Genomic DNA, 21749 nt, shown 5'->3' with positions numbered 1-21749 from the left:
CAGAGGCTTTTAGACAAGAGTGGTGTTTACTCCTATTGTGTGTTTTGGCTCTAAATATTTGGTTTGGGGCCTGATCCTCCTTAGTATTGGTACAGAAACTGTTAATCTTATTAATATCCATAGAGATGTGTCCACGAGGAACAAAGTTATTAAAAAAGAGGAAGAAGAATGAGATGCATTGAACAGATGGCTTTTTAAAAGTCATTTAAAAAAGACAAACCAGTATAAATTCAGAGGATATAAGTGATTTAATGCAGCAAATGCGGTTTTCTTTAATAAAAATGTTTGTTTTCTTTGTGGGTCGGGTAGTGATTAGATATTGCTAGATTAATGCAGATGGATTTCAAACCCAGACAACATGGTTCTCCCCTTTGAAAATAGCAGCACAAGGTCCCCCAGACTGGATCTGGATTCTTAAATTTATATTGACCCTAAATCAAACTATACAGAGAAAGCATACGCAGTTAACACTGAATGCCTACTAATGCCAGTAGGCACCAGCACACCACAATTAGGATTCCTGCTACAGTATCCAAAGCAGGCCACAATGACCCTAACAACCTTCTGAAGACACAGGCTTCCTCACAGCCAGCAACAAGATCAAAAGTTTAATTAAGAGGGCTCTAGTTCCCTCAATGGCCATTCTAGCTCTTTATTTTTAAACCTCATCTAAACATGTTCTTCAGAACATACTAACTGCCTCCAGAAACAAGAGTGACTTATCAGTAAGCACTGTCTAGGAAGTGAGATGACAGATGCAGGAAATAAAGTCAGTTCTTCCTGTTGTAACTCCGAGTCTGGGACATCAGAATGAGACGGGCTCCTAGGAGAACAGCCGCTCAGGACGCGCGTGCGTCTTGTTAGACAAGGCTTGCCGGAGAGCAGCGGAGCAGGAACCAGCTCCCTCCCAGTCCAATTAGAAAAAAGCCCCTGGGCAGCTCAAACCTTCCCAGCCCCATTCTTGCTCATTAATGCTGGGTCTATCACACAAGGCACCCTAGACTACAGTGCACACCCTCTGGGATAATATGGTGTCTCAGTCAGTTGGTTCCACTTTAGCATTCCCAGACCGAACTGCTCGAGTTCAATTGATCCCTGTTGGTCTAAGAAAAACATGTCTGCTCCTTTTCCAAATTCCCACAGTAACTCTTCATAAACAGCAAGGACAAGCCCACAAGTTCTCTGGCTTGCTAAAGTCTGAGCAAATACTAATTTAGAAACCAACGTTAGGTGTCCTTCCCTAAAGCTGGCCACACAAAAAGGAGCTGCCCCATTGTGGCCAGGGACCACTAACAAGTTTTTCCCTTCCTGCACGTCCAGTCACCGTCACAATGAGATTTCTCTTTTCCTGAATCACAGGAGCAGGGGAGGTGGCAGAAGAAATGAATTCAGTTTAGATGGCCTGAGCCTTTTTATTAAAGGACAGGGCACTTCACTGCAGAGCAGCAGGCAGTTACCTCCTTTCCTTCTTTCTAAATAAAGAAATCTATGGCCCTGCTCTCCCGACATGACTGTGGTGACCACAGGCCTGCAGCATGGGAAGAACAGCCGCTTCCACTGTCCAGAGAGGAACCACTGAAACATCCCGGAAACGCCCTCATCCCATCCGAGTCTGTAAGGCCCAGCTCCCGACCAGCCCCAAGCCAGGGATCATGCTCCCTCCAGACTTCCGAGGGCATTTTCTGAGCTTATGGCACCAAGGGCACCTCCCCACCGTCACCAGGCACTAATCTGGGTGCTCTGCCACACCGTCTCTTGCTTCCTAGTGAATACAACATGCTTATCACACATCGCAGAACCGGGAGGAGCCAAATCTATTTCGGCGAGGCCACACTGACTGGCCACTCGATGGAGAACATGGCAAATGGCACGCTAACAGGGGGCTTACAAAGCTGATGCTACAGTGATTTTTTTTTTTTAATTGTAGCAAGAGGGATGACCAGCTACCATCTATGATTTTACTATTCTACTTTTTCCTTGTTTTATTTCTCTTAAACCTGGCTTACACTAGGCCATAACCCAACTGTTGTTTGGCAATGGCAGTGAAGACTATCTTTCACAGCTTTGCTTTATTTTCTGTAGAAACTCTCCAAATGAGATTCGGGGACGGGGGAGGGGGGGTGTCAGCACTCTGAACATGTTCAAATAATTTATGTTACAAGACATTATTTTAAAACGCAGTATTTTGAGGGCAGCAGCTGTTTGGTTCCACTTCATGCTTCCTCTAAACACATTTAAAGGAACCCTGCTTGCCCTATAAGGTGGGTCCCTGCCCTCTCTCCTCACAGACCAGAGTCGCACACTGCAGCCAGCCCCCCTCCGAGGCAGGCTCCAGCCTCTGGGGGACAGCGCAGACAGCTGACAAGTCCTCACCAGCGGCAGTGGTGCAGAAAGCCGGGATCAACTCCGCAGCGGCTTCTCACGCTTGAAAGGACTGAAGGACGAGGCACAAGCTGTTGCCTCCCATCCGCTGCCTCTTAAGGTTACACCAAACCAGACTCAGATCCAATTAAAATCCCCATCACTTATGTTTCCTCTGAGAAGGACAAAGCAAAGATGACCTGTGCTTGCTGGGAACACAACCAGCCATGTATGGTCCTGGGTGATAGATGAAGAGTTAAAAAAAAGATTAAAAATTGAAGTCATGACAGCCATGAAATTGTTTATTCATGGTAAGGTGTTGCGGGCAGTTACAGCTGTACAACAGTAAATTGTTAACAACCGTTTCCTGAAGAATTTCCATTATAGATCACAGATCAGATAAGACCAGAATTGGGTGTGGCATTGGGGGAGATCACCCTCTGATGCAGCTGGTATGTTAGCTGCAAGTTGGGAGGGCTCCCCTTTCCCAAAATCACTTTCAAGAAAACTCGTACTTTGAAGAGGATGACATTTACCCTAATTGCCGCATCTAATTAAAATTAAGGTAATTAAAAATATTTCAAATGCACTTTAAATGTGATGTAGGGCATAATTAAAAATCAGATTTTAAAAAATATCATTAGGGCAGTTGGATGAGGGCTGGCAGGAAGGGGTGGGAATGGCTTGGCTCTGGGGAAACAGGAGGGAAATGGCAGTCTGTCAAAGACATTACAGGGAGATATGGTTTTTCCCTTTTAAAGACCAGAACGCACCAACAGGAACATCTGTGCCCTTGCCTTTCCCAAGAACGTGGATGTCGAGCAGCGCAGCTCATGTCAGTCTTCTCCCCAGCAGGACGGGCCAGTGAGTCAGAAACGTCAGCGGCTTGCAGTGCTGCTGCTAGTGTTTGAATTAGCAGGAAGAGAAGAGAGGAGGAGGGCCTCCGGTCCCAGGAACCAAACAGGCAACTCTGCCTTCACACGCAGAGTGACAGGTGACTAAGCAACTCCGTCACGGGCACAGTGAATCCCACTGCGGAGACGGCAGGCAGGCATGCTACAGGGAGTGCAGGGGCCCGGGACAGGCAGTGCAGCCTCGACCACCAGACAGCTGCCCAACAGCTGGCTCGTCAGCTGCCTTGCGAGCATCAACACCAGAGTTCAATCTCCAGAAACCACACTAAAAATCTGGGTGCAGTGGGGTACACCTGTAATCCTAACAATGTCAAGACGGAAAGTGAAGGGAGGCAGAGCCCTGAAAGCGTGCAGGCTACCTAGCCTGGTCTGTACGGTGAAGTTAGGCTAATGAGGGACCCTTTCTCAAACTATCGGTGGAAGGTTCCTTCTGACCTCCACACATGCCCGTGCCCTGCCCCACCACACATACAAGTGAAAACAGTAACAAATGGCAATGAATCAGACAGAGCAGGAGACCAAGTCTGGTGGGACTCTGAAATTTATTCTTCAGTATGTAAACCACAAGGTGAAATTACAGCTAGAATGTCAGTCACTGAGTCTCCCCTTGAGTAGGCCAGTCTTGGATCAGGTAACCTGTTACAGACAAAACAAATGTTTATATCCCTGCCCCGCAAAGTTCTATGTTGAAACCTAATTTCCAGTGTGATGACACTTGGAGGCAGGGACTTTGAGAAGTGAAGAGGCCAGAGGCCTCCTAGGGAAGATCAGTGTCCTCATAAAGAGACTCGGCAAGCTTTTCACCTTCTTACCACAAGAGGACATAGCAAGAAATGGCTACCTGGAACCAGGAACCCAAATTAACAGACACCAAAACTGCCAGAGCCTTGTTGGACTGCCCAACACCAGAACTACAGGAAACCATTTTTTTAGTCATTTGTGAGCCACTTGGTCTATGGTACTTTGTAACCGCAGCCCAAGTTGCCTAAGACAATGCCCGTGGCATGCTTATGGGCTAATGCTACCTAAGCACCTGCATGGCACACGGTGCTGAGGGCTCAACACCTAACAGGCACTCAGATGTGCCTCTGAACGAACTTGTGGGAAACTCAGAAACCAGCTGACACAGAACCCCATAGCAAACCCTGGCAGTCATCAATCCTGGGACGGGCTGAGCCATTCTTAACAATAACAGTCTACATAGCATCAGAAATGGCTTAAGATTGCCCTTCAAGAAGCCACATTAAAATTATTCACTGATTTATTTCTGTGAGAATTATCAGTCAGGAAAGAGCCTAGTCAGACATGCTCTCAGGAGAGAGATTACCAGGAAGATGAAAATAACACGGTGCAGGGGCAGATTTCCTGTGAACAGCACTCAGGCAGACTCACTCCATTGTCTCTTACCTTTGGAAATCTGGATTCAAACGGAGCTAGAATGTGTGTAACGAACACAACCCCACGCACAGCACATGTACACCTACACTGCAGTGACTGCACATGCCAGCAGAGACCACGCATGACATGCTTTGGAAGTCAGGACACAGATTTCGTGACACAGAACACTATCAAGTGCCTACTGGGCGCCAGGAGCTGTGTGTGACAAGTTAGGGTCTCTGACTTCCTCAATAACACAAAGGGACAAGGTTGTCAACTCTAGCACTGCAGGTGAAAATACCCAATTTTACAGAAAATGAGGCCAGGAATCAAGGCTCACCTTGTCTGTTTAGGTCTACTGCTCATTCAACAAATAGGAAATACTATTTACTGGGCATCGATACCCAGTCTTTTTTTAAGGAACTAGAAAATAGTAGTGGACAAAACAGACAGGCTTCCCTATCCTCTGGACATCCTGACAAGCATTCTGCCATGGTTCACTGCCTCCTCCAGCCTCAATCCACAGAGCCATCTGTTAGTAGAATGATGTCTACATCAACACATTCAAATCTGTCTGGTCTTGCCTCAATAAGGAGCTTCCAAATTCTGATCTGGGAAATTAGTGCTGTTGGTGTATGAATGGTATGTTCTAGTACTAACAGAGACCAGGACAATTAGGGACCTGCTCAAGGCACGTTAAGAGATAAAGTTCAGATTTTGAGATGAATAAAGAGCAGTGTGTATTTCAGGATGGGAGAGAATCGGAATGGAGACAGACGAGCAGACGTGACAGCACCCGTCAGCAGACAGGCAGGTGGAGAGGAAACAGCTCTTGCCGTGTCCGCCTGCCTTCTGCCCGCCCGCCCGCCCGCCCGCCCAGATCTGAAGGATATCTGTGTTATCATGTCCCAGCAAGCCGAGCAGTGACTGCACAGCACTCAGCTCCACGAGAAGGTGGTACAGGTCCGGCATGGTGGCCACCACGTGCATCTCCTGAATGATGTCATTGAGGTCCAGCTCGGATTCCATGAACCTAGGAGGGAGAACAGGACAGGGTCACTGAAAGGCAAGGGGGACTCTTGCATGCCAGAGCAAACAGAAACACATCTAGACTGACACAATCTGTCAAAACGTCTACAACAGACCAACCAAGAAGTACACTCATCCAGACATCACACTGTCACACAATTTCCTCGGGAAATCGATTTCCTCATTACAAAAATCAATCTTGGATTCAGATCTCATTACAGGGGTCCCTTTACTCCTACAGCCCCAGCTGCCTTAAGGCCCTCGAAGCATTCTGCAGCAATAAATGATCTGCCCTCCAGTCCGATGGATTAGCTACCTTACCCCTTGGGTGCGATTCACTCGGAGGCCCTGGACCGACTATGGCCTAATCCAGAGAGGGTTCTTACTCCCCTTCGGATCAAGAGGCAATTATTCTCCTCACCCACACAAAGGAAGAGAACGAGACACCGCAGCTTCCCCAACAGCCACCCTCTTCCTTCACGCCACGTCTGGTGAGATGAGACAGGCCACAGGTCAGGCGGCTCTGGTCTCTGACATTCTGCAGTCACTGCCCTCTGTCACTCACATGTCTACCCTGAACCTCCTCACAAACCTCTGTCCACACACAGGGAACGGGGCTACTTTGCATTCCCTCTGCACGCCCTCCACAGTGCCTGATGACTAAGGAGTGCCTGGACGTCTGCTCTCAGAAGCAGATGAGCTAATGCAAGTGCAGCAACTGAGCAATACCCGACCCAAAGTGACTGAGAGGACACAACGGCTGGGCTTGAACCTGGCTCAGCCACTTTCTCTGTGTCTCTATGTGTTGCTTTCTTCAGCTGTAAGGGGGATAATAATGGTACCTATCCTACAGGGTGCTGTCAAGTAAGAGTCAAAACACACAGGACACAGCGCAGAGTCCAACTCCTAGGAAGCTTGCTGCTTCTCTGCTGGGCCACTACCATTACTCTGAGTCCAGGTTCTCTTCTGGAATGTATGCTTTGAACAGACAGGAACTCCAGCTGTTGTCTCTTATATCCACAGATGCCCATCTCACTAAGTGGAGGCCACCAAAAAAGGGGGGAGAGGGAGAAAGAAGGAAGGAAAGAAAGGGAGGGAGGGAGAAAGGGAGGGAGAGAGGGAGGGAGGGAGGGAGGGAGGGAGGGAGGGAGGGAGGGAGGGAGGGAGGGAGGACATAAGCAGAGCCTGTGGAAGCCACAAAGGATTCTCATCTTCTAGATGCTGAAGGCTAAGCAGACATTGGAATCAAGAATCCATAAAGAACAAAATCTAGAGAGTATATTTTATTAAAATACTCATATTTAATACCCCTTGCCATTGTTTTTCCTGCCATTATTTTTAAACACTTACATATATATTTTATAATTATAAAATATTACTTTTCACAGAGAACTGAGAAAAGAAAGGCAAGCTATTTAAAAGTATACAAAAGTCATCCATAATCCTCTGAGCCAGAAATAACCACTGATGATATTCCAGTATGTTTGGTCATTTTTCTCAATTCTTAGCCTTTCACCCACAAAGCAAATCTCTGTGGTCTATGCTCAATTTCACTGCTGCTGTTAATACCAGCTAAACATTCTTTACAACAGGAAGAACCCATTCCTGACAAAGTGCTACGGGTCGCTCTCCTTCTCCCAAGAAGCCCTCACTGACTGTACCACCCTCCCCGTGCTGAGCCTGGCCCTGGCTTCCAAGTCCTTCTTGAGACAGTGCTCCACGAAGGGACTGCCAATCAATCAGAGTGCGTGGGAGACTGTTTATCTGAAATTCCCGTGGTAAATCATCAGTTTTAAACAGCTGCATAGTACGCTCGCTCGTGTTGGTGTACTGTAATTTATTTAAAGAATTCTCCTCTCTCAGACACTCAGAGTTTCCAGGTTCCCCCTGTAACAAATGGCATGTAGCTGTCTGTGTGCATTCACAATCACTGTGTGGGGTAAATTCCCAGGAAAGAAAGCGCCAAGTCCAGGAGCGTGCATGACTTCACAGATTCTGATAAAGTCTGTCAGAACGCTAACAACCATGTTTCAAGGGCTGTTTCCTCCTCCCCCTTCCCAAGCAGTAGTAGCTACTTAAAACTGGCTCCAGTGCAAGACAGCAAGGAAGGCTCTTCAAACATTCTGCATTTCTGATTTTAAAAACGGTTAACATTTTTCTGTTTACTATTTCCATTTATCCTCTACCCATGTTTAAACTAGGGTCTCATCCTACCTCCTAATTTATAAAATGCCCTCTATATCTCTTAACTTACATGCTATGCTTTTTGGACATACTGGTCATTATTTTTAATTATTTATCAAAATAAAAGTTTTCAAAACCTCAGGTAGTCACACCTTTGTCTTTGCCAACTCTATTTCACATGTATATGAGTAAATTTTTTCTATGGGAAGATCAGATACGTTATGTCTTATGAAATCTGTTTTCCCATGCCACAGGGCCAGGTCAGATGCCACAACTCCATCATCTACCCTTCCCTCCCATCTGAAGAGGTGTCATCTACAACACACTAACCTATGATGCACACTGCCCTCTGTTTCCAGCTTCCCACTCTGCCTCACTGATCTGTTCACAAACTCTAGAGCCCCCACATTCCCACACTGCTGCTGCTTTCACCTGCTGTTATAAAACATGCCTTGTCACTCTTTTCCAGTTAAGTTTTCTTGCCTTCTCTTACCTGTTTATTATTCAAAGCAAGTTCTATAATTATTTTTAATCAAGATTTCCCAATATCACTTTTTAAAGGATCCTTCTTCTGTGCTTGCAAAGAGATCATGCTTTTAGACCATTCAGAATTATGGATCTGGAGGGCTTGTGCAAGGCTGGGAGTGTGAATCCAGGGCAGATGACTTGCCTGGCCCACAGAAGGCCGTAGGTTCAATACCCAGCACCGCAAAAGGAAAAGAAAACTGCACTGACGTCAGGCATTAATGTGTGGGGTAGGCCAGGTGGTCTCAAAAGAGCAGGAAGTGCAGAGGGGCTTGATGACCCAATGCAGATCATGAGACACTCCTCCAGGGCAAACTACTTCCTGCTCACCTCTGCTCTCCGGCACCTGCCTCACTCACTGTGGCCACAGAAACTACCACAGTGCCTGTCAGAGGGAAGAACAAAGACAGGCGCTGTCTGCCACAAGTATGACTGTGACTTGAGTCTGCTTAAAAGAGACAGGATAAAGTCCTCACGCTGACTGGATGACCCTAGAGCTCGGTGACATCTGTTTCAGAGCTGTACTTCGGGGGACAGAGAAACAGATTCTGGGAAGTAACCAAGACTTCAAGAAGACACATACCCTCTCACATGAGAGAATCTAATGCAATTCTTTTATTCTTAGGAATCTTAGGAATCAGAATTGCCGAAAGGTGGAATAGGTTTCTTTGCCAAGTCAGATCTTTGTCACTGGGAAAGATATAAAAAAATAAACACCAGCCCAGGACGATGACACAGACCTTTTAATCTCAACCCTTGGGAAGAAGAGGCAGATGGATCTTGGTGAGTTCAAGACCAGTTTGATCTACATAGTGAGTTCCAAGTCAGCCAGGGCTGCACAGTTAGATTTTGCCTCAAAAATAAAATAAAATACCCCATTAGATGTGTTGGTAGATACCTGCAATCCCAGCCCAACATTATCACAAGTTCAAGACCACTGTGGCTACATAGAGAGTTCAAGAGCAGCCTCAGCCACACTTGGAGGCCTTGTCTGAAAAACCAAAAGCTGGGGCATAACCCAGTAGTGGACAGCTTGCCTACTGGGTGCGGCGTCCCGGTACCCAACCTTAGTACTAAAGACATAAACCAACAAGGAGACAGGACAGCCAAGGCTTAGACAGCAGGAGGAACAGACTGTCCCTTTGTCCAACTTCGCAGTTCTTTAAAATGTAACATTTAGAAGGTCAGAACACGATTCAAGCAAAACAAACAGCAGAGAAGCAAACTGTAAGTACATCACAAAAGTCCTACTAGGCGCAGTGCTACATGGGTAATGAGAAATACTTGGACTCAGGAAGGACTACGTGGGTGTGACCAGGAGCCATGTGCCAACAAGCAGTCACAAAACCTGCACAGGTGCCAGTCATTGGCCTAGGTACAGAGAAGACTAACAGATAAGATATCAGGCCGGGGTCTCAGAGCTCTCAGCCTACCATGAACGTAAGCCACCCATTATACACTAGTGAGTGTGCGGATGTCCAATGCTGCCCAAGAGGCACCACTGGAGCACCCAATGTGGTCAAAAACAGAACGTTAACTACTTATTACTAAATCTTGATTTCCTTATCTTCCTGGTTGAAGGACAGTGAGGATTTAAAGAAACAATACATAGAAAGTGCCTAATAATATTGTTGGCTCACAGCAGCTGCCTTGAGTCTGTTATGTTATCAAAAAGACAATTCTCTTCTGTTTCTGCTGACCATGTACAGCCCACTCACTTAAAGCACACACTACTATTTGCAGAAGGCTGTCTTCAGGGAGCCAGCACAGCTTCAGCAACACATGACTCACAGCCAGGGGAAGGGTCGGGTGAGAGGCGATGGGAAAGCAATAGAGCAACATATTAAAACAGTAACCAGGCAGAGATGGGGTCACGGACTCCATCTGACAGGACAGAAAATGTTCTCCTAGTCTGCCCATGCTCATTTGCTTCAGACAAGCAAGATGTTCTCCCTCAACCATGAGAGTGAATATTAACAAATGACCTCAGCGTTCAAAAACACAGGACTACAAAACCTAGCGAGTCTTAGATGCAGTCATACTAGCAGCCATCACTGCAGAGGGACCATGACGATACTTCCAACCCAATTAAAATACCTGTTCTCAAGGTGTGGTCCCTTGATGTGGCTGAAACAGTGGGAGATCCCTGGGGGAAGGAGATGAAAATTTTCCTCATTCTAAGGTACTATCAGCCCTTTTCACACTTCTTTCACCAGAGCTCACACCATGGAGTTTTCCCAAGGTCCACACAACAAGGGATATCATCCGGGGTGTGTGTGTGTGTGTGTGTGTGTGTGTGTGTGTGTGTGTGTGTGTGTGTGTGTGTGTGTGTGTGTGTGTGTGTGTGTTTTGTCTATGGCGTATGCAAGTGTGTGTGCTACTGTGCACTCCTCATACCTGTGTGGATACACAGAGGCCAGAGGAGCATCTCAGGTGTCCTGATCTGTCACTCTCCATCTAATTCCCTTGACGGTCTCACAAACTGAGACGGCCTCAACCCCCAGTGATGCTCCTGTATCCGTCTCCCGAAGTGCTGGTGCTACATACAGGCCCATGTGCAGGCCTTTCACAGGGATGCTAGCAATCTGCACTCAGGCCCTCGTGCTGGCACAGCAAGTGCTCTTACCCGGTGAGCTGTCTCCCCAACTCCTAGATCATTATCTCAATGGCAAGTCACACACTTGCATGTCCTGGTGGTCACTGCAATTTCTTAAGAAAAGCACGTAGGGTACTCAAATGAAAGTGCAAAGGGGCCGTGAGACAAAAAAAAAAGGTGGTGAATCACTACACTAAATGATTCCGTCCCTGTGAAAATGTAAAGAGCTAAAGGCCTACTACAGAAGCAGCACACTCGTGTGATGTTTGGGACAGAGGTGACAGCACCAAGAGGCGGCTGCAGGTGGAAGGCGGCCTGGCGGCTGACTCTGGACCCCAGACAAATAAGAACAGCCCTGGGGAGGCTGTGATCAAAACGACACTCACACGTACAGGAAGATAAATCTCAACTGCAAAGTCTCATTCACATACACAGGAGCAATTTCCATCTTAATTGCCCCTCGCTGATCTGGAGAATTATGGAAGACATCATGCCAGCAAGAATTCAGGAACTCAGGATTAAAGCACAAGAGAGTTTCCTAACTACTTTTTGACACAACAAAAAGTTCTTTATGGTAATTTCCATTTTTATATGTTCAAAATTTAAACTAAAATAGCACATAAACTTTTTTCCCCAAATGGCACACACTGTTTAAAGAACATAAACCTCTTTCTGAAAAGCAGCTTATCAATGGCCCCACCAGAGAGCAGTGGTACCTAATGAGAGGCCAGCAGCCACAGCTGCCATGACTTCACCACCCTCCAACGCAGCTCAATGGCCGCCTAGGGCACAAAGGCAATGCCAGGGCACAAATCGGATCTCACATTTTCAGTGTTATCAACCTGCAGCACAGCTTCCTCCTGAGGGGTCCTTGGCTTCCAGGCCATAGGAATACATAAGATGCCAAAGACTGCACGGGAGCTCTCGTGTTTACTGAGCACCTGCAGCCCAGCAGACACCCCAGCAATGCCACAGGAACAAACAAGACACAACCTACACCCAACTGCAAGAGCCCAACATGGAGAATAAGAAAGCAAACAGCACAGGTGTTAAAGAGTGGCCATGTCTACTGTGAGAACTAGGGAAGGAGAAGACAGACCAAGTAGCTCGGAGTAGCTTTCAAAGATTCCAGTTGCACGCCCTTCAGTCTGGGCATTCAATGTCTAGGAATTCCTATAGAAATATGCAAGCACAAAGGTATGTATACACACAAGGAAATCTACCCAGCACTGCTTATAAAAGTCAATGTTTAAAATGATCTAAACTGCTAGAGATGGCTCAGCAGTTAAGAGCACTGACTGCTCTTCCAGAGGACCCACGTTCAATTCCCAGCTCCAACATGGTGGTTCACAACCATCTCTAATTCCAGTCCCAGGGGATATAACACCCATGGGCACCAGGCACACATGTGGTACACAGACAAACATGTAGGCAAAACACTCATATACATGAAATAAAATAAAATTTTTAAAAATTTAAAATAACCTAAAGTCCATCAATACAAAAATAACTAAGTACATTGTGGGATTTCCTAACCATGAAATACTGTGTGCCAGCCAAAAACAAAAGGCAGATAGACACTAACAGGAAAACATTTCCTGTTATATGAACTCAAATTTGTGTAGGCTGAATCTTTGTTCAGTAGAAAACAGTCTAAGGGCATCTTCACAGAATTGGTCACCAGGTCAACTGTAGATACTGAGGTAGTAGTAGGGTTAGTACAGTGAAGTGACTTCCATTTCTTATTCTACTTATGCACTGAAACTACTTTTTACAATATCACCCATCTATGTGATGATGGTGTAATCAAATGCACACACACACACTACAGTGTGAACTACTTCTGTGCGGTGGAGGTCAGCACAACACCAGAGATAAAGCAGGTGCGGGGAAGCTGGGCTGTGATCTGGCTGCTGTTACAGAGGGCTGAGTCTTCCCTGCCCTGTCCCTTCACCTACAGAAAAGGAGAATACTGAGTCACAATGTCTCCCAGGCTTGCTTGAAGACTCTCTACCCTCTACATACTGGGTCTTGTGTTTTCTCATTCCCTCCCCTGCTTCTCATCTTCTGGAGCAGATGTGTGTGCGCATGTGTTTCTAAGTGCGTCTGTGTGTGCAGGCATACATGCCATGATGCACACACAGAGATCAGAACACAACCTTAAGTGCTGTCCTTACCTTCTCTCTTGTTTGAGATGGTCTCTTATACCATGTTGTACGCACCAGGCTAGCTGGCCCATGAGCGTCAAGGGATTCTCCCATCTCGATGTAGGAGCTACCCACCCAGCTTTACATGAGTTCGCAGGTTCCAAACTTAAGTCCTCACACTCGTGTGGCAAATATTTTACCCTCTCCACAGTACTGCTTTTCACTCTATGCTAGCTGCATGCCTAACACAAGGCCCAGCCCCAGCACTGCCTTTCCTGTGAGGTCCTCAACAAAGCATTTGCTCCTTCTCCTCCTGTGCCCCCACAGCATCCTGCTTACATCTCTACCTGTGTATTTCCTTCTACCTCACATTAATAGTCAGTCTCCCTAGTAACCTACAAACTCGAATGCAAAGATCCTACCATCCAACTCTTAATTGCCTCAGGGCTTTGGGCCTATTAAAATTCATTAAACCATTTATCTAGGAAGGGAGAAAGACAGGGAAGAAAACAGATTTAGAACTCTAAAATCTATACAAATCTTTAATCCTTTTTAATTGGGATTCAAGATTGAAAGATCCCAGATCTCATACTATGGCATCTCACAGTTAAAAAAACAGGAGCATCTAAACAGGTGCGGAGATGCAAACTGGCCATTGTTCTCAACCCCCCCAATAACCCAGTTAGTTGCCTCACACAGAAGAGCTTGTGACATTTCCCTGCACTAAAGCTTTCACCTGGCAGCTGTAGGTGGCATCCTGGGGGCACTGAAAGAACCATGTAAGAAAGAGTTAGCAAAGTAGGGCTGTTCTTTAGGAAGCCTGCTTACAAGGCTGACTCAGAGCCGGCAGCTGGTCCTGAGTACTAAGGGTGCTCCTCGACCAGGCTATAGCACCCCACAGCTGCTTGTTTCCTTAAAGTCTGGAATTGTGGTGGTTCTGGCTGTCAGAGAATGCAGACCTGCCCAGTCCTCAAGTCAGCCTCCCAGGATATAAACACACCAGTGCAGTCCACTGCTGGAAGATGCAGCGCTGTCTGTCTGCCCTCTCCCAGTGGAGGGAAACAGGAAGCCTGGACACAGATATCTCTAGACTGTAGATACACATTTCTCCTAGCCAATACCTTTGTGGACTCCCGCCATAATACACCATAGCCCTTAGCATCACTGACTCAAGTCCTGTGTGTCCTTCCAGGGACTTCCCAAACATGTGGGCCACCCTGGGATCCTGATCAAGTCACAAAAAGGCAACAAAGCAAACAACAAATTCAAAAATGTGAAAACAGGCCACCATGGAGAAGGGGTGTCAGCAAAGCGGGGCCTTACTTCTCCGGATTGTCGGGAAACTTGATCCTCAGCTCCTGGTTTTTGTATGATCGCTTTTCAAATGTGAGGATCATCTTCTTCACTGAGCTTTCATCCAGTGGCTCCTCCTGGAACAAGGACAACAGCTTCAGTGTTCATGGATGTCACAGTCCCAATCACTCTCACTATGGCTCTTCTGTCCACCTACTGCCATGGGTCTCTGTGGGTTCAATGTACAGTACATGCTTTTCCTCCCCAACCGGAATGGTGGTGAGGGGCATCATCCTGGGTGTCACATCTAATATCCTGCCTCCCATCTCAGGCAGTTAAAAGACTCATCCAGCAAAGGTTTCTCAGGCACACCGTGGATGTAGAGTAAGCCATAATGCCAGGTACTTTTAGTCACCATTTATCTTGTCCCTTTGACGAATAGGCAAGAAAGAATCAGAAACTAAGAAAAATTTGCTTAAGATCAAACCCTAGTTAGTGCCAGGGACCTCTAGTCTCTTCCTCACACCAGAGGTCACAAACCTGTCTATAGGCCGAGGCTGCTCTAGTGACTGTTTCTGCACAGCCCATAAGGGGCGGATGGCAGTTGGGGAGCTACACACACCGCTTCACATTCTCACGTTTCTATGCCTGGTCCTCTTTAGCTACTGAGAGGAAAGTCAGACAGGTACTTTGGAATGCTAGTGTGGCATCAAAGACTAGTTAACTTTGAGCCAGATGTGGCACTAAGGCAAGAGACTCATGAGTTTGAGGGTGCCCTGGCTACATGGACATGGTAAGATAAAAGAGGGAGGAGGGAGGGAGACAGGCAGACAGGCCAGCCGGTTAATAATTGGACATGATATCACATGCCTATAATCCCAACACTCAGGTAAAGGCAGTGGGATTGCCACAAGTTTAAGGCCAGCCCTGGTCTACATAATCAGTTCTAGGTCAGTCAGAGCTATCTAGGGAGACCCTGCCTCAAAATAAATGAATAAATATTAAATATAAACAATAACGCACTTTTGGTAACCTTGCTCAGAGGAAAAATTAGAAAATTAGAATCACAGAGTTGTCTTGCTTCTTACACCGCAGAGATACCTTAAAAAGTAAATGAATTGAATATTATATTTTGAGGGGTCCAAGTAAAGCCTCAGAGGTTAAGAGTTCCTATTCTTCAGAGATCAGTTCCCAGCACCTACATCATGTGGCACACAACCACCTGCAATTTTAGCTTCAGGGAATCTGATATCATTTATTGGCCTCCACCAATACCTATACCTACACACACGCAAGCATACACACATAAATCTTTTTTTAACTTCTGAATCACTTATCTTCCCCACACATACAACCTATACAGAAATTTCAGAAATGTTGTCTCTTCAGTTCGAGTTCCAGTTTAAATTAATGTAGCAAGGCACCTTGCCTCTCTAACACTTTCCCAACTTCCAGCTTCTCTGCTCTATAGTAATGGTCATAACTCACACCTAAAAGCAATAAAGAAACTGCTTTTAGGAGAACTTGAAATAGATCCTTTTGGAAAGCACTGAATCATCCTATAATTCTGTAAGGACTCAGAAATACTAGCTATTATTTTATTATGAAATCTCAATGTTCTTCCTATATTGGGTTTTAAGTGGGAGAAACCTATACATTCATTTTGAGCATGATACATTTCTTAGATTTTATCGACCTCAGGATCTGGAAGCACTCTGCTGGGCTCCCACCCCTCCCAGGTCTACAGTTCAAGAAGGCTTTCCCAACATGGTAAAAACCAAAGTCAGTGTCTGGCTTGGTTAGGACTCAGAGCCTTGACTCCCTCCATACCATACCTCCATACCTTTTACCGCATAGCGACAAAACTTCACTAAGAACTTCCTCAAGGCCTTGGCAGGTCTACCTCACACCTCCTTATTAGTCTTTCCTAAATTCATCCCCTTGGTGTCTAGAATAAGATCCCTAACCCTTCACGTGGAAAGTGAAGGAAGGAAGGAACACTTCAGAAGGAAAGTCTGGAAGGATGTGGCCCAGCTAATTGTTCCAACTTCAAATCAGGGCAGACACTGTGGCTGGAGAGGCCGCTCCACAGTTAAGATCACAGGCTGCTCTTCCCGAGGACCCAGGTTTGATTCCCAGCACCCACATGGCAGCTCACAACTGTCTGTAACTCCAGTTCCAGGGGATCCAATAGCCTCTTCTGGCCTCTGAGGGCACCATACATGTACCTATACTAGAGACAAAACACCTGTATGAAGAAAATAAACTTGTTTTAATTAAAAAGCAACAACAGGGCAGACAGCACCCTGGAGATGGCCCGTGCCTCCTTGCTTACTGCTGATTCTTTCTTTAGTAGCTGCTCATCACAGGCACCCAGTGAAGATCTGCGGAGTAGAGGGAGGGCGGACTGGAATGAAAATGTTTGCTGGATCTTTCAAGGTCACAGAGATGACCTGAACAAACTGTGTACATAAAATTGTTTGGTGAACTCCAGTAATGAATAATGATGCTGTTCTTAATAGCAAGAGACATAGCATACCCCGCATACCAAGAGGGTTTACACAACGGAGCCCTGTCTAGGGAACCGCTAATTCACTTTCCAGCCTCCCTCACAGCCGCTGCTTTTTCCCCTCACTAACATTTTGACCACTCTGGGGGAACTATATTCATGAGTTCTTGTGGGATTTCCAGCGTGCCAGCCTCTCTAGGGTTTGGTCTCCTTCCTCTAATTCCTCTCCAATACCAGGGAACCGAATTATCAGTCTTAGTCATCAGCCTCAGCTGTATCTCCAATAGCTCAACGTCAGAAACCAGCGGGAGATTTCAGAAAGATGGATGCTGGTGATGTAGCACAAAAAGGACAATAATATTTTACAAGGCCACGTGACCATAGGGCAAGTACCACTTGTTTTCTATCAGATGGGACTTTGGTAGCAGGGAGAAAATAACTCCTGGATTTTTAGCCTTTTGTGTGTCAGTTTTACAAAGTGATCTCTTTGTCCCTGTCCCTTAACAGAAAGGCTGTTCCCCCATTACATTTCTGTCTCCCAGACTAGAAACTACTTACCCATGACAGCCACTGTCCCAGTCCCCCCAAATCGTCTACACAGGAATTCTACCTTCCAATTAACTACAGGGTGAACAGACTGAGCAGAGGCCAGAGGGAGAAGAGGGAGCGTCAGCTCCACACACTGTGGAAGCCCTTCGAGGCTGCTGCCTTCTGAGAGGCAATTCAGAACTCATGACTCTCTCCCATAGACTCCCCAAACGCCACTACATTTTAGGGGCAGAACCTCAGACAACACTGGTCCACACCCTGGGGAAGAAGGGGCTATTGTCATAATACAGAAAAGACCTGTTTGGAATACAGAGTAAGTTTTTCTTCTTCTCAGATTCATGCTCCTGCCTCATTTTTAAAAGCCAAACTTAGCATCATGTCTTTGCAGGAACTAGAAAACAGCTGGTTCTTCAGAATCCATTTCCATAATTCATATTGAACAAAATGCCAGAGTGAAAGCACATAGAAGTTACCACTTAAGGATTTAAAAAGACACAAGGTAAGGTCATTTTGTTTTAATCGCTGATATTTTACTTCTGTGCTTCTCTGCTCCATTCATTTACTCATTCAATAAATATTTATTAGGGCCTATGAAGAGCTAGATGTTGCTCCAAGTGCCAGAGACATAGCTGTGAACAAAACAGAGCCAGGCTATTTTCATGGGAGGCCAAGGGAGGAAAGTAAATGTAAGATAAATAAGGACTGCAAACCACAATTCATGCTGTGAAGACTGTATACAGAATCAAGTGAGAAGAGAATTTGAAAATGGCCTGCAGGGCCACCTTGGAGATGGGATAGGCTTCTTGGAGGAGAAAACACCTGACCTAGACCTAATGGGAAGAACCCAGGCATAGGAGGCATAAAGGAGATTATTCAAAGGCGCAGGGCAAGACTGAGTACAACAGCCTTCCTTCGACTGTTGTAGGATTGACTGTTGCTTTGTTTTTCTGAGAAAGGTCTTGCTATATATGTTGCCAGGGCTGGTCTTGAACTCTTGGGCTCAAGTGATCCTCTTATCTCAGCTTCTGAGAGCTAGGACTATAGGCATGAGCCACCATGCCTCAACAAGACCCAAATAGCTAATCTAGTAGTACTTTGAACTTCATTCTTAAAAGCCCTACTCTACCTGTGTGATTGACAGAATTTGACAGAAATTGACTTCTTTTGGATTATGGACTATATTTTAAAACGATGGGTCGTCTTCTACATGTCCTCGGAATGACAGGTCAGGAAGCTCTCGCTAGCTTTCTCCTGTCAACACCAGCCATCCTTCCTCTTTGTTCCCATGACGTTCCTTATTCTGTAAATCCTTTTCCAGACTCTATTCTCCCACCCAACCTTTGCCTCAACACTCGAATGTAGTTTTTCTTAACCCCATTTTACAGATAAGACTCAGGGTAATAGCCTGTCCCCAGTTAAGCCACAGATGGTGTGTCAGGGTCACTCTGCTGGCTCCTGCCCAGCTCTGGCTCACTACCTCTTCCTCTTCTTCCTCTCCATCCCTGTCAATAATCTGCAGCAGCCTTTTTTTATCATCGTCTGTTTCTTCAGCTGCTGTGGCCTCCTCCTCTCGATAGCGGCCACGTTCTCGAGGACCAGTCTGCTTGCGACGTGTCTTCAGTTCCTCCTCTTCATCATCCCGGGGTCGTTTTGTGCCCCTGTTGGGCTGAGAAAAAGAAAAGAAACATAGGACATTAGAGCTGAAGAAGAAACAGGCAGCCAGGCATGGTGGCACACAAATTACATCATAGCACTCAGGAGGCAGAGGCAGGCAGATCTCTGAGTTTGAGGCCAGACTGGTGTACAGAATGAGTTCCAGGTCAGCCAAGGCTGCACAGAGAAACCCTGTCTCAGAAGTGTGGGGGAGTGGGGAATAGACATCAAGCATTCTAAAAACACCCAAGGATTCTGATAGCAAAGTGCCATGCCTTACCTTTTCCACAGAACAGTGAGGCTAGCACTATGAAGTTTCAGATCCTTAATGGTTTTACAAATACACCATGACCAATGGGCTTTTTTTTTTTTTTTTAATGAGGTTGTACCACTGCACAAGATTCCCGGTGTATATAGAAATCACAAGGGGAAAGGCCACCTTGACATGGGGATACTGAGTCAGGCTCACATGCCTTGCAAGACACAATCCCCAACTTCCACCCCTCAGCACACATCTTCTATCAAGTTCAGAAAGAGAATGATACGTCAATAACTTCCAAGTCTACTGTACTTCAGATTCTACTACGCAGGAGAACAGATGGTCAGAGGCCAGGTAAGGATTGGCTACTCAAGAGAACATACAGAAGTGGCTAAGAGATAAAGGAGCAGGGAAAGCCCCAATGTTATTAATCAGGAAACACAAATGAAAACATGGAGTATACTCTGTTAGGACAGCTAAGGAGGTGTGGAGAACAGGAAACCCCGAGAGTGCCCTGCTGGTGGGCATGTAAGTTAACATGGCCATTATGGAAGAGTGTGGAGGCTCCTCAGAAAACTGAGACTAGACCGACCACCACATGACCGGCAGTCTCCAAAGGAAGTGAAGGCAGTACTGCAGAGAGGTTCCTGCAGCGAGATGCTAAGCCTGGCACTACTCCCAACGAGACAGGAGCAAGGTGCCCAGCAGCAGATGGGAGAAATGTGGGGTGTGCTCTCTGGAGTACCACTCAGCCAGGGGAAGAAAGGCTATCACTAGCAATGTGACTGTGGGCATGGACCACAACTGGTCAACCAGGAAGACATCCCTGCTGCGTCAAATGCCACATGATCTCATTTATAGAAAAGAACTCAGAAGTAGCGACTCCAAGAATGGTTAGGAACGGCTAGAAGAATTAGCTTTAGTCATCTGGCAAGCAGAATGGCATATGCAACACATACTAACATCCTGCATCCTTCAAATACTTTAAATTTTCTCCACAAAAAAATACACAGTGATAGATAGATCTGTGCATTCTATATCGCAAACATATTGTTGCACCTAGCCCTTTATGCCATAAGGAAGGAGAGAGACAACACTCATGGGTTCCAAAGATTTTTATAATTCACCACATAAACGGGTCACTGATGGATCAGGGCTGCAGGACAAGGACTCAGGAGCCTTGTTTCTCCTGACAGCCCCAAGCAGGGGCAGAAGTGGGGTTTATAAACACAAAATTCACAAACATTTGTTGCCAAGTTACAGTTACAATTTTCACCAATCAGGATTTAGAGATTAGGGGCTTCCCTGAATGTCCCATCATTGTCAATCAATACACAATGCAAGCCTTTCAGTCCAACTAAGCAGATTCATTTGTTCCTTCTGTTGTTGGGAACAGCCATGATGCTTCTAAAGAACTAAAGATGCATAACGACTATTTCTATGGTTTAGGGAGGAGGTTGCTCAGCCATTAGAGAGTTCTCAGCTCCCCTAGGCCTTGAGAACTTGAACTTTATTTCACCCTACGGAGTGAAGTCTGAAGTCAAAATGTCAGTACTTAGGCCAAAGTGCTTTTGCCTGCTCCCTTCAATATACCAAAATACATTGTGCCCTATAAACAGAGTTGTCAATTCAAAAGAAAATTTAGGGCCGAAGAGACGACTCACTTGCTGTACACACATGGAGATCTGAGTTCAGATCCCAGCACACAGGAGAAACAGCTGGGCATTGCTGCATAGGCACCTGTAACCCAGCAGACAAGAGGCTCACTGCCAGCCTAACTCCAGGACCAGTGAGAGACCGTGACTCAGAGAAACAGAAGAGTGACAGAACACACACACACACACACACACACACACACACACACACGTACGTTTTAATATTTCATTAGTTTTTAATTATGTGTTTGAATGTATATTTGTGCACATGAGTGCAAGTGTCCACAGGCTGGAAGAGAGTAGGAGCCCCAGAAGCTGGAGTTGAAGGAGGTTGTGAGCTGCCTGAGTGGGTGCTAGGGACTGAACTTGGTCGTCTCCAAGAGCAGTATGTGCTTGTAACAGCTAAGCCTCCTCTCTCTCCAGCCCCAGATAGTTTTCAACAATAAACATTTTATTTGTATTTTCTGTACCAGAAGTACGGTACTCTAAAGGGTGGTAGAGCCTTTAACCCCACAGAACCGGTGCTTCCTGATTCCTAACGGACTCCTAGGCCTCCCTGTTCCTTCGCTAACACAGGGCACAGAAGCCTCCCTGTCACTGTTGTGCCCTACTAAGTTAGAAGCAAGCAGGGCACTACACAAGGAGCCTCCAAACTGAAGAGACAACATGGCAGACACCAAATGGCCCTCTCCCACCCC

The 21749-nt window shown here is 46.2% G+C and overlaps 1 protein-coding gene across 3 annotated transcripts in view; it reads right to left on the bottom strand.

Moving 5' to 3' along the window:
- Positions 1-21749, bottom strand: part of Ctnnbl1 (catenin beta like 1) — a 171611-nt gene that overhangs the window by 113700 nt on the left and 36162 nt on the right. For all 3 annotated transcript variants that reach the window (XM_042276680.2, XM_042276681.2, XM_042276679.2), the window contains exons 2-4: positions 18962-19150; positions 14457-14563; positions 5546-5685 (exon numbers count right to left, since the gene is read on the bottom strand). In XM_042276680.2, coding sequence (XP_042132614.1) covers positions 5546-5685; positions 14457-14563; positions 18962-19150 — 436 coding nt within the window. The remainder of the gene's footprint in view (positions 1-5545; positions 5686-14456; positions 14564-18961; positions 19151-21749) is intronic.

Source organism: Peromyscus maniculatus, chromosome 4, assembly GCF_049852395.1.
Source record: "Peromyscus maniculatus bairdii isolate BWxNUB_F1_BW_parent chromosome 4, HU_Pman_BW_mat_3.1, whole genome shotgun sequence".
In the NCBI taxonomy this organism is placed as follows: domain Eukaryota; kingdom Metazoa; phylum Chordata; class Mammalia; order Rodentia; family Cricetidae; genus Peromyscus; species Peromyscus maniculatus.
The sequence above is the reverse complement of the archived record's forward strand: the minus strand, read 5'-3'. Positions and strand labels throughout refer to the sequence as shown.